Raw genomic sequence first — 22,990 nt, 5'->3', positions numbered from 1 at the left:
AGCATCTAAAATTTCTAAAACATATCTATATATATCACACATCGCTCTGCGAAAAGAACTACACACAATCTCAAGCGTTGTGTTAGGTCTTTAATTTTTTCAATAATCTCTTGTTTAGAAATATTGCACATGGTCAACATGCCTGTTGATGAGTTTGCACTCACCTTCCTCATTCTAAAACTCCCTTCTCCAAAGTAAAGACAGTTTATTGGATACACAATCATAAGTTGTACACGCATACATGTGCAGGTATGTGTGTAAGCATTTGTCTGTTGCCGGGGGAAGGCAAAGAAAGGCCAGATAAATCAAGTTAAGAATTGAGTTGAATGGTTACATATGCCGATCTCTCCTCACGCACGTCAGTAGCCACCGGTTTTCAGGCATATGCTAACAGTCTTTTAATGTAGTGCCACTGCATTTTCGGGAGGGAAAATATGAATAGCCTTTACTCGGGAGTAAGTTTGATTTGTCAGGGCGCATGTAATGTATAAGCACATACGCTCGCACACACACAGACATCTGTATATCATGAACATATAGAAATATATAGGTATATTTATACATTTATATTGTCACACATTCAAGTGAAGACTGAGTAGCATTTTTATACTCGACACTCCTTCTCTTTCAGCAAAACCAGACGCAAGAAAGTGCTAGGTTACATTTTTTTTTTGCTTGTTCAGTTTGGATTTCTCTCTCGATACTCATTGATTTTTTTACCCCACTCTCCTTTCAATATATATATATTTTTATTACAGCTTGTACAGTGAAAATCTATGGCACTAAAAGGTCACTCGTCTACTTCAAAAATAATTCCCACCCACGTTCTATTGCACCAATGAAAGAAGAGGCAGAGTAAGAAAGAGGAGATCCTGAGAAATGCCGCCCCAGCGCTGGTCTCGGGTCAGCTTTCCCTTGCGTAATCCTGAAACGAAATCGTCGTCGCAGACTACAAAGCTTACTCTGACTCCAGACCAGCGCTTAAAGTGGCGCTTTCCATCAACACTTGGGTTAAAAGTCTATTAAGGAGATGAAAATAATAAGGGCTTTTCCTTATGGGATGTGGAAAGGGTGAATCGAACGCAATGGAACAAAGTTGTTGGTTAGTTTTTAAATATCTAAAAACAAATACTTTCCTGATTTAAATCATGGTCTTGGACCATATATTGTGCAAACACCTGATTGAAATATCAAAAAGCAAGAAAGAAACAAGGAAAAGAACACAGAGAGAGCCTCGTGCCCACCCTCTGCCCCCCTCCCCAGCCATCACAATTATATATATACAGTGTACGGGGAAAAGCCTAAGTCGGCGGCCAGAGAAGAGGAGCTTCAGCTAAGAGGCTAAAACAGAGTCTTTTTTCTTTTCGATGTAATCGCTCCAACACTTAGATTAGTCCATGCTGAAAATATTACTAGAGTAAGAAGAAGAAGAGAGGCGCAAGCTAATACAAAAAAAGATATCAGTCAGTACCACCGTTACGACACAACAACAAAACGACAAAGCATAACTACACGTTGATTCGAAGAGGGGTAGTGTCTCTATTCGTTTGCGTCTTCTTTTCGAGGTTAGGACAATTTTTTCCTCTCTCGCTTTTGAGTGTGCTGTGTTGTTGTTGTTGTTGTTTATGCGATTGTGGCGGTCGCCGTAGCCTCTGTTTTCTGCTCCGCTGGTCTACGTGATTACAAGTCTTAAGTTTGCTGCTTCTGGGATAAAAAAAAAAACCTGTGAATTTACAGCCCGTGCTGAAGAACAGTAACAGCCGATGCATGTACCCCGTCACAGGGGCGTAACATTCGCACGAAGACCCTTCTCCTCCCCCGGCTATTGCTTTCCTCTCGGCCTCTACAAATGAAAGTGCAAGCGCATTTGTACCCCCACCCACCCCGTCCCCGTTTTGGATCGAAAGTTAACGGTACCTCAAACAGTCTAATTTCTCTTCTAAAACATTCAGTCCTTTCGATAAAAATCTGTGCTGGCCCCACGCAGGGGGCTTTACTGAGTGTGTGCAGACAGGCTGGTTTGGTGCTGCCTGTGGTGCAGCATTGAAGGGCTCGAAAATTCCGACAGAAAGTGAAGCCACGCCCTAATGCAGAGGTGGACCAATGACGGCCTAACACGAGTGGCATATGCAAATGAGTGCGACCTCATGCGCTGTATGTAATAGTTCCTTGTGCAAGTCGTTAATGTGTGAAAGTGATATTATTATGTAATTGCATAAAGTGTGTGTGCGTGTATGTGTGTATGTGTAACTGTGCATAACAACAGAACATCAACGAAGTGAACGCAATGGCAACGAAATCGGTTCGATTAGAAACCAAGCAAAATCCACATAAGTGCTGTACTGTATATCGCCAGCGGAAATGGGTTTACACATTTCTATAATCTATCCCTACATTCGTCTTTCATCCTTCCGTTCTGCTTGTCGTTCTTCATCTCGACTCCTGCGGATCGCCCGCGTCTTTCTTTGGCTCTTCCGTGGCCCTGCCCCTCTCATCTGCTTCGGAATTCTCCCTGGCCACTGGATTGGATGGTCCGGGAGTAGAGGCGGAGTCAGAGCTTCCGCTAGCCACACCTCCCATGATTTCAGAACTGCCGGCGGTCTGCATGATCTTCTGCCTTACCTCGCGGATCTTCAGCTGTAGGCACACCTTGTTGGGAAATGTTTCCGAGTGGCGAGCTTGGAAGGCAGCTGTGGCTTGCGCTGTAACAAAAAAAGATACGCATGCTACATTCTTCACAACAATGGCTGATGCTTTTTTTATTTATTTTTTTATTATTTATTCAGAAATCATTATTATATGCAAATTTGGTGCTCAATTATTTCTTGTTATTATCAATGTTGGAAACAGTTGTACTGCTTCATAGTTTTGTGGAAACAACTATACTATTTTTTCAGGATTCATTGATGAATAGAAAGTTCAAAAGAACTGCTTTTTTTTGCTGAATAGAAGTATAAATTGAATTCAAGTCAAAAGTCTGGCTGTGCTATACTGAGAGATGGTTAACTTGATGTTACCTGAGGGGAAGAAGCCGTGCTCCTGGAAGAGCTGCATGACGAGCGCACGCCGCTGGTCCAACATCCTACGCAGAGAGGAAGGCGGCACACGGTCCAACTCCTCCAAAATATGCTCAGTCTCTCCAACTGATAAACACAGAAGACGAGAAAACACACATAAATAAATACCTTAATGCATGGGTTCATGAGACTGAGTTTAGACATAAAAATGAGCCCACCAGCCCTGTCGAAGGTAAAGATGTCCCCTTCACACTTGGCAGCACTCTTGGGCGTGTTGGGTTCTGAGCTACAGCTGGACAGGCGACGACTCTTCCTCCGTGGTGAACTGGGGTCGTCTGCAGAGTCTAGATCTATTGAAGGGAAGAAAAGAAAATGACAGGAGGGATCAAAATCACACAAAAAGCAAAAGTTAGGCAAAAAGGAATCTAGATGCATTACCCTCCTTCTCTAACTCGCTTCCTCGTCTAGTTGTCTAATAAACCAGGCTTGTATATTACAAATATTGTTGGCTCTTTGAAAAATTGCTTTTGTTACTCTTTTGGATAAAAGCATCTGCTAAACGCATGAATGTAAATATAGATTTTATGAAGGAAATGTGGTATATGAAACTACTATTTCTCATTATATTTATCATCTTCTCTCACCTGTAGAGTTCCTCCTCTTCTTGCGGTAGCTGCCCAGTATGGCTCTAGGGGAAGTTGCTAGACTCTGTAGATTGGGAGAGGGCAGCACATCTTCAGGCTTGAACTCCGGCAGCTCTTTAAGACGCTCTTCAAAAGAGGAGCCAAACAGCGCCCTGTGAAAGAGCAAATATAGTTGTTGCAAAATTAAATAATTGGCATATCAGCAGAGAAATAATGTAAATGATGTGAGCAGAAAGATGCAAGAAGAAATGGAGGGATGTGTTTAACCAATGACTACCAATTTTGTGTAAATGCAAAAGAATAAGGCCTGAAAGATAAACAAGCTCTACAATCAAATGTGTTACAATGCATAGGTATAAATGTGCACTACAGTCAGTTTTCCCTTCCAGGTCAAATACTGTCATCATGGCTGAGCAAAAGTTTGAAGAGAATCTTGAAGTGAAGTTAGTAAACTGTAGCTAGCTAACGGAATAATATTACATCTGGTTTGATGTCAAATATATTTAAAGGTCTATTGCCATCACCTTGAAAACTATGATGTGTTAATTTTCCAGTAAAGCAAGGATATTAAGTATATAACCTTGACCACACACTTACAATGCACTGGCCAAGAATATAATGCACCTGCGTACATGCACATATTATGTTTTTTGGCTACCTGTTGATACAGTTATAATCTTCATGTCATTGGCTTATTACAACATTTTTTGAAATAATATATACTATATATATATATATATATATATATATAAAACGATGAAACATTTTAATTTATAAACCGAAACTTTATTTACACTTTAAATTAGAATGAAAGTGAGAAATGCTGCCTTGGCACCTAAGTGAAATAAACAAGTTGAAGTTGAAGCGCTACAATTACTAAAACTAAAAATACATTAAAGCTATAAAAAATGAAAACAAAACTAATAAAACAGAATATATAGAAATAAAAGCTAATCCAAAAGAATAATAAATATCATAATAGTATGTTAATGATATACTAAAACTGCTTTTGACTGATCTTGGGTCATGCCACTCACTTGTCGCCAGCATCAGTAGTGTTTTTCAGTGGAGGTGGGCGGAACTTGGTCTTTTTAGCAGAAGGAGGGTCAGTGTGCAAAGGGGGTGGTGGGGGGTCCAAAACAGAAGCTTCCCAGCGTCTTGCCTGAAAGAAAAAATAAAAAGTGATTAATCGTCTCCTAACTTAATTTAGCAAATTTAGTGAATTTAGAAAAGTTGGATTGCATAACTTAGAAAAGAATCTTACCTCTCGACACTGTTCGTCTTTGCTGTTGGTCTCAGCTTGAGTCTCTGTCTCCCCTTCCATCGCTCTTGCTCTCTCAACTCTCTCTGTTTGAGACGGGCCCCCTCCTACGTCTCTCTCAGACTCTCGTTCCATTTTGCTCCCTTTCTTTCCATCCTCCTTCCCTTCACAATGCTGACCTATAGAACATTTTGAACGTGACTTTTGAGGGACTGCAAGCACAGTCTGTAATGCAAATTGGGGTCAGTGAGATTTTTTAAATAAGCATTTGCATGTGTGTCTGTGTGTGTATGTGTGTATATATATATATATATATATATATATATGTATGAGATAGATATAACACTTTACAGAGTTCTTGTTACACTAGTTACATGTACTTTCTTTGCATGATATGCAACTAACCCTAAACCAAACCCTATTCCTAACCCTAACCTTATAGTAAGTAGAAGTTGTTAATTATTATTCCTTTCTTGAATGTATAATTTCACTGTAACAAGGACACACCTTAAAATAAAGTGTAACCAAATTTACTATTGTACAGTTTATGAGGTTACATTTACCTTTATGTGTGTGTTGCACCGATTCCTCCAAACCACTAGGTGGCGTCTGATGTCCATCCTTTGACACCACCAGGTCTCTCTGTTTCTCCATCTCCTTCCTAGATTCTGGTCCTCTCTCGTTTTCCATGTGCATGTTTACCTGAGACTGCAGCTGCGCATCTGTCTGCGTGTGTGGTTGCGCAGCCGCGGCTGAGAAGGTCTTTGCTTGAGGCGCTAAGGATGATGCTGGAACTGATGTGGATGTTGCTGTGCTTTGTGGCACGGTTGTCACTGACACAACTCCTCCGGCTAAGCTGACGCTGGGGTAAATGGCAGTCACTAGTTGACGGGTGGCCGTCGAGGTTTGTGCTGGTTGTGACAATCCGCTCGGGGGCGGACATGGAGCCAGGAGGGGTGGCTGACCTGCGGTAGAAATTTGATGATGTTTGTCATGCAGTGTTAAATATGTGTTGGTGGTTTAAAGAACTGTCAGTCATAACACTCACTTGCAACAATAGGTTGAACCAAGGCCTGACCGGCTGGGGCAATTGCAGTAAAGCCAAGGGTAGCCACCTGTGATTGCAAAAAAGATGGAACCGAAGGTGACGGGGCCTGCTGGGTGGAAGAGACTGCAGGTGTTGAACCCAATGGCAAAGGAGCCGCAACTCCAGGAGTTGACTGGACATATGTGATCCTGAGCAACAAAAGCACAGCATAAAGTTAGGTTTGAGTCACAGTGACTTATCCAAGACAGACATGTACCTGGATCTTTCTTAACACTCCTGTCAAAGAAACAAACTCCTAACTCTAACTACTAAAAATCAGAGGATAAACGATTGGTAGATTGGTATGAAAGTGTTTGTTTTTACACCAGTTTTAGTTTAGTTTTAGACACAGTTGAGTGTGTATATATATATATATATATATATATTAGGGATGGGAAGATTCCCCGATTCACTCGGTGCATCGGCATAAAAAGTTAATGATGAGATGTATCAGTTTAAAAAGTGTGCATCGGCTACAAGTTGTCATTTATATCACGATGCATCGTTTCTAACATATTTGCATCGGTAAAAAACGATTCATTTATATATAATTACTAGTAGATGCGCTATACTTTTATTATTTAGAAAGTGACCAATAATCTGTGACCAATATTTTATATGTAGATTGATTTCTCCTCTCTAAACTGTTTCTCAAGCGCGTTCTCTCATCACCACTGCTGCTGCGTGATTGTGACGCATCACAACACTACGGAGACCCGAGGAAAAGCGAGGATTAAAGTCCAAAACCTGACTTGAAATAAAGTGACTAAAGTGGTTCCATAAACGACAAATGAAGTTCACACAATCTCACTAATTTGTGCACGATTATTCTTAAGCAGCCCTTAATGTCGATCATGGATCAAATCGATCCACCATGACAAACAGCGAATATATCTGTGCTGTTTAATGCATTTGAGACGTTGTGTTTTCCTCAGTGCATAACTGACATGTCACAGGTATATTTTTCATCTGTAAATGTTAGAAAGTCATGCAAACATATCCATTTTGCTGTCAGGAGTGGGCGAGGCACGCGAGAGCAACGAGCATGCACGCTAAACAGAAGGAGCGCAATCGAATAGGAGCACAATAATTCTGAGTAAAATATACATTTAAAAAATTTGTTTTAGGAGATTAAATGTGTCTTTTGTAGAATTTTAAACTTGCATATAAAGTGTATTTTTATTATAGCAGTAATAACTGTAAAGGGACTATTGTAATAGGTAAATCAAATGTAAGATGTAACATGTCCTACTTCAGTCACTAATGGGTTAGACTGTGTTATATTTCAATGCTCAGGGGCCAGCCTCTGTGTTAAGACAGTGTCTTAAGATCTAGTCTGACCAACTAGCAGTTAGTCAAGCGGTAATCAGTCTTATTTTTTGACTTCAACAGACTAATCTACGTTTTAACGTAACAGAATTAAATACATATGACCAGTCTTAAAGAAAAAAATTTTGACGACTAACTTGTAAGACTAGTCTAAGCCTTTTATGCAACTGGCCCCTGATGTCTAGCTTCAGCTTTAAAGAGACAGTGGGCAGTAAAGTACCTTGTAGGTGGTGGTGTCAAGAGCACCGTCTGTGGAGGGGTGGGCCCAGGGGCCATGACAGTCGTGGTTGGCATAGAGACAGGAAATGAGCTGCCGGTATGCACTGATCCTCCAGGATGAACATTTGTTTGGACCACAGGCATTGGTGCAATCTGAATGACCTGGAAAGCAAAGAAGGGCATGAATCCAACACATCTGTTGCAAATACAATAAATGCTTCTTGTTCATGTAGCGTGATAGTAACTCAAGCCAATCTACCTTACTTCCTAGTTGAGTGCCATTTTGAACAGGAAGGGGTGGACCCACCAGGGAAATTGGCTGCGGAGGTGTAGATCCTGTTCCGACAGTTGCCATGGGAACCAACATCTTGCTCTGCAAGACTGGGGACTGTGCTTGAACTGTGCAAAGAGATGAAAAGGACTGATATAGTAGAGACCGAGAAAAGACTTGATAAACTAATTTTCCTAACGCTGTGTGCATAATCCTGATCCTTGTAAGCTTGGGAAACTTTATTAAGTATGTTGAAAAGCATCAATAAAGGTCACATTCCCTTGGATGAGGACACATTAAATAATTTAAAGGGTACCCACATGTTTTGAAAATAATTTTCCTGACTTGTTCGTGAATGAGTCATTTGTGAAGTGGTTCGACTGAGTCATTGAAAAGAACCAATTCACTCATACATCAAATATTGGGCTTGTTTTACACAAAATGCAATATCTAGTCCAGTCATTCACAACCAGAGGTTTTGCTCTGTTAAACCATTAAAATGAAACTTGAAAATATTAGAGCTTTTTTTATTTTATTTTTTTCCTTTTTAGAAAAATTAAGTAGAATACAAGATAAAATTTATTCATTTCAGGTTAGATGTCAACATTACTTTTAATACTAATATAATAATAATAGTAATAACACTTTTATTCAGCAATGACACATTAAATTGAACAAAGTTAAATAAATGTATAATGTTACAAAAGGCTCCTATTTAATAAAAATGCTGTTCTTACTTTCTTGAACTTCAACAAAAAATCCTGAAAAAATTTTCAGTTTTCATAAAAATATTAAGCAGCACAACTATTTTTAACAATGATAAGAAGAAATGTTTTTGAGCACCAACTCAGCATATTACAATGACTTCTAATGTGATTTTATCACTGAAATAATTTACATTTTACAATATATTCAAATAAAACACATTTATTTTATGATGTAGTATTTCTGAATGTTACCGTTTTAATCAATTTATTATCATTTTAATTTTTTTTTCAAATAAATGTAGCCTTGGTGAAAAAAAATCTTACTGACCCCAAACTTCCGAATGGTAGTTTACACTGATCAAGTAATTGAAAGAAAATTAACTTAAAATTAATGTATATTACTTACTATAAAAATATGCATGAATTTTAATATTTGATTAATTTCCATCATTTTTACAGGCCTGAAAAAAAATGTAAAAACTGGAAATCCTGAATTTAACTGAACGTGTGTCTGATTACTTCACCACAATTTAACTGCCCTAAATCTCACCTCCACCTCCCGGGCTGACTCCTCCCACTGCTGGGACTGAAGCATATCTTATTCCTTGCCCCGACCCTAAATGTACACCATTGGCCAGGGTCACATGGGTGGGTGCGGCACTGGGCAAGGTAAGGATGTTGGAGGCCTGCTGGGTCTGCTGGGCGGAGGGACTGTTGGGATTGGCAGTTGCAGGCAGAGTTGGAAGGATGTACTGAACCTGTGTTACAGGTTTCCCGCCACTAGGGGGCGAAATGGAGGCGGCTGGGAGGAACTGGTGATGAAGTAGGGGAAGGGGTACTGCACTGCTATTAGGGGCTCCGTTGCATGGAGTAGGTTGGGTTGGGGTGATGAGCTGAATGGTGGGTTGGTTTGGGAAGGCTCCTCCCAGGACTAGGCCAGTAACTAAGCTTCCTTGCCCATTAGGTTTGGGGGAAGAGGAGGGAAAGTACCCACCTCCTCCTGCTCCGCCTGCACCGATTAGTAGCTTGGGCTTCCCGTCTGGAGGTAGGGTCCCAACAGCCACATCCCCATCAACTGGCTTGCTGGCGATGGAGATAGGGGTGCTAGTGATGGGACGAACAACATTGGTCACTACGGTGGGGGCCATCCTGACAGCACCTTGCAAAGGGTACTTCCTGGCTTCATGCGGCAAATTGGCATTTATACCAGTAACGGAGGCCGAATTAACATGGAACGGAACCTGCCCTCCTCTACCTCCTCCTTTCCCTTCTTTGGGCCCCCCATTATCCAGCTCTGCGCCACCCATCCGTCTCTTCTCCTTCTTCTCCAGGTTCTTTTCATGCCGTTCTTTGTCGTCTTTGTAGACAGTTGGAGACAACCCCAAAGAGGAATGGACTGGTTGGAAGGTGCGCTGAAGAGAAGAAGATCATCGTGACAGGGTTATTACAGTCAACTAAACTAAAACCATAAAAAAGTATTTGCTACTTGGAATAAAATAAACATCAACTGAAATAAAATTAATTAGTTTTACTTGATGTAAAAAAATAAATAAAAAACTAAAATAAAAATTAAAAACTATATAGACATAAAAAAAATAAACATGACAAAAACAACAAAATTACTTTAAAATTAAAATGGAATATATAAAAATAAAAACGAATCCAAAATACTGATAAAAGCTTTAAGAGTATTTCAATGTTACTAAAATAATACAGGTTTGGAATGACATGAGAGAGAATAAATAATGACAGAATTTTGGGTGAAATATCCCTTTAAGGCAAACAATTTGGTCAGTGAACCATCTAAGAGAAGGAACGCTCAGAGACATCTGCTGCCTTGTGAGTATATCCATTGGCGTGGAAAACCTCACAAGAAAATCCTGAAGAAATAATAGTTACTTGCCAGACAACCAAACACACAGATGCTGAAATAATCTGGTTTTATAAGCCAGAGCAAATATCATTTCTGTTGCTATGGTAATGAGGCTTATGTAATTTAAAGCATATTTATTAACAAAGAGCTCTATGGTCCTTTCATCAATCAAATATAAACATTGACTTCCCTCAAGACAACATGTGACAGCTGGATGTGGTTAGCAGGTGAATAACATTGACATTTTTAACTTGTATACTGAGAAAGTGTGTTTTTGTCACCATTTTAATCAGATTTCCAAAGGAATTTGGAATTTGCATGTAGCACAAAATGTTTATTCATTAAAAAAAAAAAAAAAATCAATAACTGAACAACAACTGATGCACTGTGGGATACATTGCATGACATGCCATGCCAACTACCCATGTGATGTATTAAGTGTTACCTTGCTGTCAGCTTCATCTGCATGGTCGTTTTCGTCATCGCTGTCTGTCACTCTCTCCTTACACTTCAGGTCAATGGAGCCGTCTGCAAACGAGTCCTCTGTGGAGGAATCACACGTTAGCTGTGAGACCAGGGCTTGCAAATCTCACACTCATGGGACTGAGAGCTCTGAGCAGTGAGGAGATTTTGCCTTTCCAAAATAAATTAATGATGTTTGGATGGCGGTGGTGCATCAGAGAGCACAGAGCTCGTGGGAGACACAGACTCAAGAATCAGTCAGGACTGACTAATAATGAGAAAATGAGAATGGAACGCAAAACACTTGCAACATCAAAACCGAATCGCTAAAAGATAATCATTTTCTGATGGTGGGTACGTTCCACGTATAACAGCATTATCTACAGATCAGGGGGTTTTGGGGTCTCGTGTTGCCTACAATGCAGAAAACACAGATGGAATCACAGAATCCAGTCATAAAAATTAAAATTTACCATATAACGCGGAATGTCACAGAACTTGATTAAATTTGGATTTGTTTCTATTTTTTTTTCAATTTCTATTGAAAAAAAATAATCAATTTTTATCCATAGAATCCATATTTTAAAAAATCAGAATCCAGAAAAATTAAAACGGAAAACATGGATTTTTTTTTTGTATAGGACCCTAGGTTTCCAACAGATTTTCTCGTGGCAACACTTTACTTACATTAACTAACATTAATACAATATTTAATGTTTGACAGATCATTAGTTAAAAAGTTGAACATTTCTGAAGAAACTATGAGTGGTGCTTGCATATGCAAAATATGCCACAATGATACTAAGGAGTTCTGGATGGTTGCTGTGAATCTTTGAGTAGACAGCGAATCGATTCGATTCACGATTCATAGGTTTTCGATTCGATTCAAGAACGATTTTTGCAAATTCAGAACGATTCAATTCGATTCAATTCACAATTAAATTCGATTCGATTCGATTAACGATTCGATTCTGCATTCTTTAAGTGCATTCACAGGATTATTTAAATGCTTCCCCTAAATTCTTTAAATTCTTAGTCTGGGGGCAAATTACACAGCAGCCTTTATGATTAGAGAACCATGGGTTAGAGAAAAAACACTTTTGTCCATTGTTAGATGCTAGTTTAATGATGCTATGGCATGACATGGCGTATGTAGAAATTTATGTAAGTCAAGATTTTAAAAAAAGAGCTTCAAAAGTATTATGTATAGGCTAACATTTTGTCACGCCAGGGGCGTAGCCACATTTTGTCACACCAGGGGCGTAGCCATCATTTCAGAAGTGACAGAAATGTCAAATACAATAATTTTATGTATGTATGCATCATTATTTTTTATAGGAATTATTTTCATATCTCTTACTTTGAATTTGCTATAAGAAATCAAATACACTGCTGGACAATAATCAATCATTTGTAATCTATAATTTTTTCCTAATGGCAATTTTATGATTGTTTTATATACTACAAAAAATATTTCAATTTTCTGCACAGAATTAGGTAGAACATATACTTTATAGTTTCCTTACTGTAATAAATTATATGTCAATTAGCACTGCATCATTCATAAATTGTATTAATTTATTGTGTTTATTGTCTTAACGTTTCAGTTCATTTTGCTTTTTATTCAGATTAGTTGCAGATATAGCCTGGCACGTCTATGAGCGCGAGAGTGTCAGTGAGACGAACGGAGCGCGAGCGCAATCCTGTGACAGTCTCGGGCGGTAAATAGTGGAGTGCATGAAGGAGAGATGCGAGGGCACGAACACTGTTCAAGGTTTAATTGATTTTTAATTCCTGCCTGTAGTAATTTAATGTGTATATATTTTGAAAGCATTGAATCGCTATAGAAATCGTGATTCATTCGATTCTTAGCGTTTTAAATCGATTACTGTCCGAAATCGACGAATCACGATTAAAAAATTCATGTTTCAAGATCGATGCACTGCATCGTCAGGGTTTGTAATCGATGCATCGAGAAAACGAGTGAATCGTTACACCCTTATTGCTAGGGCATTGCAGGTGGTTGGTAGGGTGATATGGATTGCTGCTAGGTATCATATTGACAAAGATGTATCCATCTTATTTTTAACATACGGCAATTTGTAACTTGAATGTGCAAGAATTTCCATGTCATTCACTTCTAGTTATTTGTAGCTGTACAAAACAGCGGCTTGATATTGCGAACCTGTATTTTAATGTATTATGAACAAATTGGTTTGTAGTGCAAATAGTTTTACCATTTACTGCACTTTGTTATTCCTCCAGTTATTTCAATCAAAAGTCGCACATTCACAGAAAATAGCTTACTTTTGTGTTGCAAAATAAGGTGGATATTATGCACGTAATTTACCTAAGACATCATCATCCCCCTCTTCACAGATAACCATAGGCTCTTCATCACTGGTCACATCCTCACTCGGTCGTCGAGGGTGAGCAGGACGACGGGGATGAAACAGTCCCGCACTTTCCAGTGCTCTCTCCTTCTCCCTGCTCTCCAGATTATGCACAGCACTCTGGGAAAAGGCGCGAGGCCGTTGAAGCTGCCCTCCCATTGATCCTCCGTGACCGTCAGACCGAGGTGAAGTCCAGCTGGGCCCTGCTCCTTTGTGGACGGCCCCCTGAGATGTGGAATGGGCCACTGGGGAGACAAAGAAGGTTAATTCAACATCAGTTGTGTTTCACACTACTATGCACTCATAGTTTCACAAGACCAGCAAACGCCCACGCATATAAACAAACTCCCACACGGACCTGTACTTTCAGACACGCTATGCTCCTGAGCTTCTTTGGCCCCTGGAGTTCCCCGGCCCTCAGACAGGGACTTCCTTCTGTCCTTGTTACACCATTTCCAATCAGGGTGAGCCCGGAAATGAGCCTCCTTCACCTAAAAGACAACAAGAGTAAGACAAGAATAAACTTCTAAGTTACTAATAAAGTAACAGGCTTAATAAATAATAACTGTGCAACACTTGGATCATGCACATATTTTGATTTCTAATATTTTTACATGAATGTAATGTAAATGCACATTTTTAATCTATGATAATTTCATTTAATAAATTTGTAATCACTATATCGTATTATTAAGTTATGAATGATTAATTTCGATTACACTACACTACATTAAACTACCGTTTAAAAATTAGTGGTCAGATATTTTTTTTAAAGAAATGAATATATTTAGCAAAACTTTATTCATCATGCATTAAATTTATCCAAAATAAAGTAAGTGATTTATTTAGTTAGATTTCTATTTCAAATAAATGCTGTTCTTCTGAACTGAATAAAAATGTATCACTAGGCGCGTTTCCATTACCCTTCAAATTGCACAAATTGAAATTGCGAATTGAAAATACGCCTAATGGAAACGCGTCAATTTCGCAAAAACGCCCATATATCGCAAAAAAGTTTTTACGCTCGCATGAGGTGGTTTTTCAGGCAATGCGAAAAAGGAATAATTCGCAAAACTGCAATGGAAATGTTTTCCATTCACATGATCATTCTTCAATGTACTATAACCTCCAAGAAACACTTCATAAGTGGCCGCGCTCCAGTATAAGGGGCTTTCCCTACCATTAATGCTTAGACAATTTACACTGCACACGTCTGCGGTGCAGTGTGGCTCTGATACGGCCACTGAAGCTGATTGCGGCCACTCTAGTCAATGCTTGTGTTTATTCCACCCGCGCATCGCACGTTTCTGAAGCGGCTCTCTGTGCTGCTTCTGTAAAGATACACGCATACGCCTCCTTTGAATAAATATAGCCAAAATCCGTCAAAATCCCACCAAAATCCATTGCCATGACTTATCGCGAGAGGCAAAAGGTTACGTTTTAGTCGCATAACATTGGTTAATGGAAACGCCGTCATTTCGCAAATCTGTAATGGAAACGCGCCTATTGTTGACACAAAATTATTAAGCAGCATAACTGTTTTTAACATTGATAATAATAAGAAGAAATATTTGTTGAGCAGCAAATCAGCATATTAGAATGATTTCTGAAGGATCATGTGACACTGAAGACTGGAGTAATGATGCTGAAAGTTCAGCTTTGCATCACAGGAATAAATTATATTTTAAAATACATCCAAATAGAAAACAGTTGTTTTAATTGTAATAATATTTTACAATATTACTGTTTTTGTGTATTTTTGATCAAACAAATGCAACCTTGATTAACATAAGAGAGCACGAATGTAATGTTTTAAAAACATTTTTTAAAAATTTTGAATAGTAGTGCATATTGGCATTAAATTGGCCATCAACCACCCTGCTTTCCAGATATTTGCATCTACAGTACATACTGTATATCGACCACTGTAAAACTGATATCAGTCTATCACTAATTCAAATGCAAAACCACATTTTAACTTCACGTTATGTCTTAATTTCAAAGGAAAGACAACAGATTGGTATGACATCTTCCTCTTATGCAGTATTTCATAATAATTCACAAGAAGGACTGTACCTGGAAGGCAAGATCATGATACTTCTGCTTCTCTTTGGGTCCCAGCGCGTACCACCACTCACCCAGTATTTTACTGACAGTACGGTTGTCCTGGTTGGGGTGCCGCTGGTGAACCAGGCCACGGTGCCGCTTACTAAAGATCATAAATGCGTTCATTGGCCGCCTGATGTGGTCCTTTTGCCTCTTTGTGGTTTGAGAGAGAAAGAGAGAGAGAGAGGAGAAATGATGTGTACATTTTTATAGCACGTTTAACAGAAGACAATAAGGGAAATGAATGATTGCAATGCTTAATGATTGTAGCCTGAAACCTTTGACAAGTTTCCAGGGTAATTTTTCTGCTCTCACTAAAAGCGAGTGCGCGGGACTGTCCGGCGCTACTCAAAGGAAACCAAGCAACTGACAAAATGTATTGCTGTATTTCACTATTGCAGCTGACTAGGAAACTGAAATGTACCTTCTTGTCACCTTCTTTTGGGAGTGCACTGAGAGATTGTGTGCGCCTTTTCACTGGGCTGATGGATGGAGCAGTGTCTTGAGCTGGAAAAAAACTAAAAAATTAAATTAAATTTAAAAAAAAGAAGAAGAGAGAATTGCATCAAAAACAGTAACCAGAAAAAAGTTTAAAAAAACACAAAAATTATTGTGATTTCTTTTTAATAAAACATTTTTTCCCATAATATGTGTATATTATATTTCATTATGAACCAATTTTTTGAAAATATTGTAATCTTTATGTTTGCTTTTATTGTCAAGAGGTGAGATGCAAACAGATATTTACAGATCATCAGCATCACTCTCGGTCTCACTGTCACCTCCTCCTCTCTCCACAGGTGGGTCTTCAGCAGTAGGAGGGGGGCAAGACGGGGAACCTCTCTGTGGTGCTGGACAGTCAGTAGGTCCCTCAGTCACAAGGGCAACTCCACAGCGAGGTTCTGCAAGTTTATTCAGTTTCAAAACATCAGCTGAAAACATATATTCTGAATGTGATTTTGTGTATATTCTATGCAGTTTCATACAGGAAAATGTTGCAACGTCAAATTATAGTGTTTAGTTTTTTTCTATCAAATGTTACCTTTGCCCTGATTTACAAGTGTTTGGCCATCTGCAGGCTGCATGCACATTTTTGTTTGGTTGGTCTCCAGAAAAGGAACCAACGAATGCCACGCAAACACTGGCACAGAGCGGGGCTCCACGTTGGTCCAAACTAAATGAAGAAACACACAAACCTTTTATATATACACACAACTGTTTCGCAAAACCTACAGCCTCTCTATTCTCTTAAGAGGGAACTGGTGAAAAAGCACCTTTCTGTGTCAGACTGAACCTGAATGAAAGCCATTCATATACATACTGTATATCTGTATATCAGTGATTGGTAAAACAAAGAAAGTGTGTAACTGTCCTAGGCATCTGTCATTCCAGTGAACTGTGTATCTCAGATTAAGTACTCATTAGAATCAGGGTGGTCCAATCACCCTCTAGCCGTGCATGTCTGGGCAAGTTCCTGTGTATCATTTCAGACATGCTGCAACTGTCTAAAGAAACACTGACCCTGAAAGCACAGTGCATTCTTCACTACACACACCCAAACACACCTGCTGCTGACCAGCATACCAAAGTCACTCTGAGTCCCCCTTATTTTTGCAGTTTGTCAACAACATATTCTGGCCAGCACAAACTAATCCAGAAACATTTTTTTAATTTTCTCTTTCGTAAAAACAAACTATAACAAATTAATTAATTTGAATAAAATTAATGTGAATAGAACTGCCTACATAATTTGGCAGTGGAAGAATTTGGTACTACATTTTTAATGATTAAATATTCAAATTGACTTTGTTACCTTGGGAAATCAAAGCATAGCTTGTGACATTTTGAGATTTACTCTGAAACATGTGAGAATCTTTTTCAGAGATAACGATTCATTTAATGCATCCTTGATCAATAAAAATATGAATTTCTTTTTTTTTTTTTTATAAATCATACTGATTATACCCTATTATGCCCTAAACTTTTGAATCGTAGAGTACAAATAATAAAAAGTTGGCATGCTCACATTTTTAAAATTACTTTACATACTTTAGACTGTGAGTGGCTATGGTAATCAATAATTTACAAATGTAAGTGTTCTAATTGGTTTTATTTATCTTTCATGTCTCTTACCAGTGCCAGGTCGTCCCATGATGATGTCTTTGCGAGGAGCAGGGTGAGGGGACTCGGCTGGCAGGATGAGTGGCAACAGAGCAGTGGGTGAAGGATGGCAAGCCACAGGCTGTGGGAGAGCACCACCCGCATCTGCAGGCCCACCTGACTTCCTCTCTTGCTCTTTCCCTCTTGAGCCACATAGTGCAAGGGCAGGTCCAATGGTTGCATTAGAAGTGGACACATTCAAAGTGGCAGAGTTTGAATGGGCGGGATGTCCAGGAGCCACAGGTGTCAATGACTGAGAGGAAGTCACCAGGAGTAAGGTGGAAGCAGGATTGCGAAGGAGAACGGCTCCGTTGGTGGCGGCGCCATTGATGGGCACAGGGGCCTGGAGGCCCATGGCATGGTGAGGGGGCTGGCTGTGCTCCCTAGAGCGTGAGCTTCCTCTACGGCTCACGGGACCATCGCTGAATTTTGCCAGTGGTACATCGGGGTTACGAACAATGACAGGCGAATCGCGTAGGGGAACAATACGACGTGAGCTGGGATCCTGTGGCAGGGGTGAGGGTGGTGTGGGAGAAACCAGCATAGGGGGTGGAGTGGAAGCGGCAGAGGATGAGGGTCGACTTGTGATGCTCCTCTGTCGAGGGAATGAGAGAGATGAGGGGGTGGTAGGCTGGCTTTGGGGGGACAGAACCCTGAATGCTACTGCGTTGAGGTTGAGGCTGGGGTCATTTAGCTGAGGATCAGATTTCGCATAGTCTAATGCACTGGGCAGTGGGGGTAGTGGGGCATCCAGCTTACGTTTACTGGGACTCATGGGTACAGTGAACGTCAGATTGGTCTGAAAAGTGGGCATGATGCCAGAGATGTGGCGCTCACGTTCTGTGCTGGGAGTGCCAGGGATTTTTGTGCCACTGAGATGGCGAGGGCGGCGAGGGGTCAGAGGTGCTGTGATGGGGCTGAAATTAGCTGGGCGGAAGCCAAATAGTGTGGGTGAGGGGGACGGCGCAGGTGAGAATGGTGACTGATTGGATACAGGTGAGAATGAGGGCGTGCATGAGCGTGAGCTGCCAAGTGAGACCAGCATATTTGCAGCCTCGCACTCATCAAAGTCAAAGCGGGACATATCACGTGGCAGTTCTTGTGGTATAAGAGAAGTCATCACCAGACGTGGTCGCGAGTCCCCGCCACGGCTGCTTGCTTCACTGCTGTCTCGTGAGTTGTCATCCCAGTCATACTCGCTGCTGGTGCGTCCACCTAAACGTAGGTCAGGTGTGAGAGTGCCCGTGCTACTGGCACCACTCCTGTCTCGGCCAACCCCGCCTCCGGCTTCCATCTCTTTGGTGCGTATGGAGAGATGCCGCGAGCAGTAGCCGCGCCTCTGCGACTCCTTCGAGCAACCTTCACGTGAGCACAGTCTGCGCCACTGCTTGCCGTTGAACTTCTTGCGGATGCCTGTAGGGGTGCACACCACATCGCCCTTCTTGTACTTCTGTTGAGCGGCTGTGAGGGGTGTGCGGGAACGTGACGAAGAGGACGAGGATCCATTGCCACCCCCTGACGCACCATGTGAGTTGGAGCTAGGGGTCTTGTCCAGGGAGCCTCGAGAAGAGCTTCGGGGCAAGGGAGGAAGCTGGGATGTGGAGGAGATGACTGCCGCACCTGTGGCTGAATCCAGGCCCAGGAGGGCTACACTGAGTACAGATGTGATGGCAGGGTTAACGGCAGAAGACGAAGAATGTGGTGAGGTGAAAGGTACAGTCACAGGATGCAACAAACTCGGAACAAACGTTGGTCTAGTCAGTTGAACCACCTCCTGCTCCACTTCCATGTCCTCTCTTTCCTCCCACTCTCGTTCTCTTACCCTCCTACAATCAATCCCTGGCTCTGCTGGCTGGGGTGGCTCTAGGTCCCAAGGAGGAACCAGGAGGCGGAGATTTTGTCGTGAGACCCAAATGGCCTGAGCCCTTCCATCGTCCTCTACACCTCTCCTCTCCTTTCTCTCATCAGATAAATCTTCCCGTAGTTGAACACGATATGGGAAAGACACAGCTGGGTGTGGATCTACTTGAGTGACTATACCTTCTCTGTACCACTGTTGCGCTCCCTCACTGCCCTCATCACCTCCTCCAAAGGGGACGCAGACTCGTGTGCCTATAGCCACCAGGGTCACACCAGGAGGTGACGCATCTAGAATAAGGTCAACAGAATCAGTAGCCACTCGAAATGGGTACTTGCATATGGTCTTTTCTCCATTTAGTTGCACCTCCACAATCCCATGCTCCTCGCTAACTCTCCGCACAACTCCAGTGCGAAACACTCCAGACATTTCCCGGCCCCGATCGTGAGGCCAGCCTTCCCCTAATCTGGGACCCTGTCGGGCCAGAACTCTCTGATTTTTGAGACCTTTGGCGAGGACTCCAGCTAAACCAGATGACAGGCTCTCCTGTGAGGATGCTGAAGTGTTATGTGCTTGTGGCTTTTGGGAGTTGGAGTGAGAATCACGTCTTGAAGCTGTCACTTCTAGGTCGGCTGAGTGTTCGCTGGCTGTATCGGTTGAGGAGCAACGCTGTGGGCTAGATGCGCTCGTCCCATCCCTCTCTCCACACTCACCTGCAGTTCTACCTGTAGGTCCAGTTACATTGTTGTGTCTGTACCCAGTAATGCTGTCCTCAGCCAGCTGGCTTTGACCTTGTAGGTCCGTGTGTGCAGCAGAGGCAGCTGGGCCCTGGCTAGCACCACTTCCGTTATGCGAGCCGCTGCTGCTCTGTGGGGGTGTGCTGGGAGTGCTGGAGTTGCCATGGTTTCCGGCATAGTGCTCCGAGGTGTACTTCTTCTTGGGCACACGGGCTTTAAAAGTGGCCGTTTTACGACTAGACGAAGGGTTGGGGCTATTGCTGGCACTGGTCGTGCTACTGTTGCTGTCACTCTGTGTTCCGCCAGACTTAGAGCTTCCGGGGCATTCCTCTGTCTCCTGGCTCTGCTGGCTGGGGTGGCTCTAGGTCCCAAGGAGGAACCAGGAGGCGGAGATTTTGTCGTGAGACCCAAATGGCCTGAGCCCTTCCATCGTCCTCTACACCTCTCCTCTCCTTTCTCTCATCAGATAAATCTTCCCGTAGTTGAACACGATATGGGAAAGACACAGCTGGGTGTGGATCTACTTGAGTGACTATACCTTCTCTGTACCACTGTTGCGCTCCCTCACTGCCCTCATCACCTCCTCCAAAGGGGACGCAGACTCGTGTGCCTATAGCCACCAGGGTCACACCAGGAGGTGACGCATCTAGAATAAGGTCAACAGAATCAGTAGCCACTCGAAATGGGTACTTGCATATGGTCTTTTCTCCATTCAGCTGCACCTCCACAATCCCATGCTCCTCGCTAACTCTCCGCACAACTCCAGTGCGAAACTCTCCAGACATTTCCCGGCCCCGATCGTGAGGCCAGCCTTCCCCTAATCTGGGACCCTGTCGGGCCAGAACTCTCTGATTTTTGAGACCTTTGGCGAGGACTCCAGCTAAACCAGATGACAGGCTCTCCTGTGAGGATGCTGAAGTGTTATGTGCTTGTGGCTTTTGGGAGTTGGAGTGAGAATCACGTCTTGAAGCTGTCACTTCTAGGTCGGCTGAGTGTTCGCTGGCTGTATCGGTTGAGGAGCAACGCTGTGGGCTAGATGCGCTCGTCCCATCCCTCTCTCCACACTCACCTGCAGTTCTACCTGTAGGTCCAGTTACATTGTTGTGTCTGTACCCAGTAATGCTGTCCTCAGCCAGCTGGCTTTGACCTTGTAGGTCCGTGTGTGCAGCAGAGGCAGCTGGGCCCTGGCTAGCACCACTTCCGTTATGCGAGCCGCTGCTGCTCTGTGGGGGTGTGCTGGGAGTGCTGGAGTTGCCATGGTTTCCGGCATAGTGCTCCGAGGTGTACTTCTTCTTGGGCACACGGGCTTTAAAAGTGGCCGTTTTACGACTAGACGAAGGGTTGGGGCTATTGCTGGCACTGGTCGTGCTACTGTTGCTGTCACTCTGTGTTCCACCAGACATGGAGCTCCCGGGGCCTTCCTCCGTTTTCCCGAAATCCACTGCTATACTGAGGACGCCCTCCTTTTCCGGAGACCCGCTTCTTCTCAGTGGCCCTTCCTGTGATGAGTCAGAATTTGAGGAGAAATGTCTCTTGGGAGAGGTGGGTGAAATTTGGGGTTTTTCCTCGGTTTCTCTCTTCTCTTCCTGTGGGCTACTATCCGCTGTCCTCCTCTTAACTCCTTTGGCGCGAGTGGATGGGGGCGACCGCCTTTCTTGCTTTTTAATGGGCTTCATCTTTTCTTGCTCTAAGAGAGTCTCTAATCCTCCTGATTTCCTGCGAGTCCCAGCCTATCAATATCTTCCACTCTGTTTCCCTCTTGCATCCCACCCCTTCTCTGTCTTTTTCTTCTGTTCCTGTCCAAGCCTCTTCCTGTTATCGCTGTCCTTTCCTTCTTAAATTAGAGCCTGCAATGAAGCACAGCACATGAGGTGGATCAGTCTGTTATACAGCACTACAATTCTCATATAGAGAAGGGAGTATGGAATACAGCATATACAATAAAAAAACAATTTAGTGCACAAAATAAAGTTGTAAGTTTAGTGCCTAATCTCATCGAAACATCTTCATAAGTCTGAAAATATGTAACATATCCCTAAAAAGTGGATATAACACAACTTAACACAGAAAAAATTTGAAAACGACAGAACACAAAGAAAAATGCTTGCCCAGACAAGTCACACACTCACTTTGTTTTTTTGGCTGGATCAGAGGAGGCGGGGGAATTCCTTGTTCAGTGGTATTTCTGTGACTCTAAGGCTCTGTCTCTCGCTCGCTCTTTCAAATGACCTTTTTGCATTCGTTACAGAGGCAATCCACCCCTACAGTCCTCACTTCCTGTCACAGCACTACAACATCTCAATGTACAATACGATCCTTACACATTACTACTTACACATTCTTTCCTCCTATCAAAACACCCTTTTCTTCACCATCCAAACTTCTTACAGTGTGGACTGTGTTTAAAGCCCATTTAAAACTCACAGATATGTTATCAACATTAATGTTTGCATAAATATATTTAGACACTTGGATACACTTGCTACAAACCAGTTTATATACACCCTACATAGGGCTGCACGATAAATCGAAATGGAATCGAAATCGCGATTCGACAGAAGCTGCGATTGTCATACGTATCTTTCAGTGAAGCACGGTTCTGTGATCAGCAGTAAATCTCCATCCAAAGGCCAGAGGGCGCTCTCGCGCTGAAACTTTAAATACGTCTCGCAGAAGAAACCCAGGAAATGCCTATAGCTGGATAATTCTGTTTAGCTGGATAAACAGAAGATTTAACTCCTTTTATTGATTCAACGTGACTAATAAACACACGATTATGACAATACATGGTTTATCTGAGTTATTATTATTATAATTTTCATTAAAATAAAGTATATTTATAATGCAATGCCTTTATCACTGCTTA

At 41.9% G+C, this 22,990-nt stretch overlaps 1 protein-coding gene across 1 annotated transcript in view; it reads right to left on the bottom strand.

Moving 5' to 3' along the window:
• Nucleotides 1-77: 77 nt before the first annotated feature.
• The window catches only part of LOC107753834 (protein capicua homolog), a 25,693-nt gene continuing 2,780 nt past the window's right edge, over nucleotides 78-22,990 (bottom strand). The window contains exons 2-21 of the mRNA XM_016570097.1: nucleotides 21,272-21,971; nucleotides 17,503-20,178; nucleotides 16,412-16,543; nucleotides 16,118-16,271; nucleotides 15,794-15,887; nucleotides 15,340-15,522; nucleotides 13,622-13,754; nucleotides 13,221-13,508; nucleotides 10,854-10,951; nucleotides 9,086-9,947; nucleotides 7,817-7,956; nucleotides 7,559-7,719; nucleotides 5,971-6,158; nucleotides 5,486-5,887; nucleotides 4,926-5,101; nucleotides 4,699-4,823; nucleotides 3,662-3,813; nucleotides 3,236-3,367; nucleotides 3,018-3,143; nucleotides 78-2,702 (exon numbers count right to left, since the gene is read on the bottom strand). Of these exons, the coding sequence (XP_016425583.1) occupies nucleotides 2,431-2,702; nucleotides 3,018-3,143; nucleotides 3,236-3,367; nucleotides 3,662-3,813; nucleotides 4,699-4,823; nucleotides 4,926-5,101; nucleotides 5,486-5,887; nucleotides 5,971-6,158; nucleotides 7,559-7,719; nucleotides 7,817-7,956; nucleotides 9,086-9,947; nucleotides 10,854-10,951; nucleotides 13,221-13,508; nucleotides 13,622-13,754; nucleotides 15,340-15,522; nucleotides 15,794-15,887; nucleotides 16,118-16,271; nucleotides 16,412-16,543; nucleotides 17,503-20,178; nucleotides 21,272-21,800 (7,023 nt within the window). The 5' untranslated portion in view covers nucleotides 21,801-21,971 and the 3' untranslated portion in view covers nucleotides 78-2,430. The remainder of the gene's footprint in view (nucleotides 2,703-3,017; nucleotides 3,144-3,235; nucleotides 3,368-3,661; nucleotides 3,814-4,698; nucleotides 4,824-4,925; nucleotides 5,102-5,485; nucleotides 5,888-5,970; nucleotides 6,159-7,558; nucleotides 7,720-7,816; nucleotides 7,957-9,085; nucleotides 9,948-10,853; nucleotides 10,952-13,220; nucleotides 13,509-13,621; nucleotides 13,755-15,339; nucleotides 15,523-15,793; nucleotides 15,888-16,117; nucleotides 16,272-16,411; nucleotides 16,544-17,502; nucleotides 20,179-21,271; nucleotides 21,972-22,990) is intronic.

The sequence above is a fragment of the Sinocyclocheilus rhinocerous genome, unplaced genomic scaffold, assembly GCF_001515625.1.
Source record: "Sinocyclocheilus rhinocerous isolate Xijiao unplaced genomic scaffold, SAMN03320098_v1.1 scaffold612, whole genome shotgun sequence".
Lineage (NCBI taxonomy): Eukaryota > Metazoa > Chordata > Actinopteri > Cypriniformes > Cyprinidae > Sinocyclocheilus > Sinocyclocheilus rhinocerous.
The sequence above is the reverse complement of the archived record's forward strand: the minus strand, read 5'-3'. Positions and strand labels throughout refer to the sequence as shown.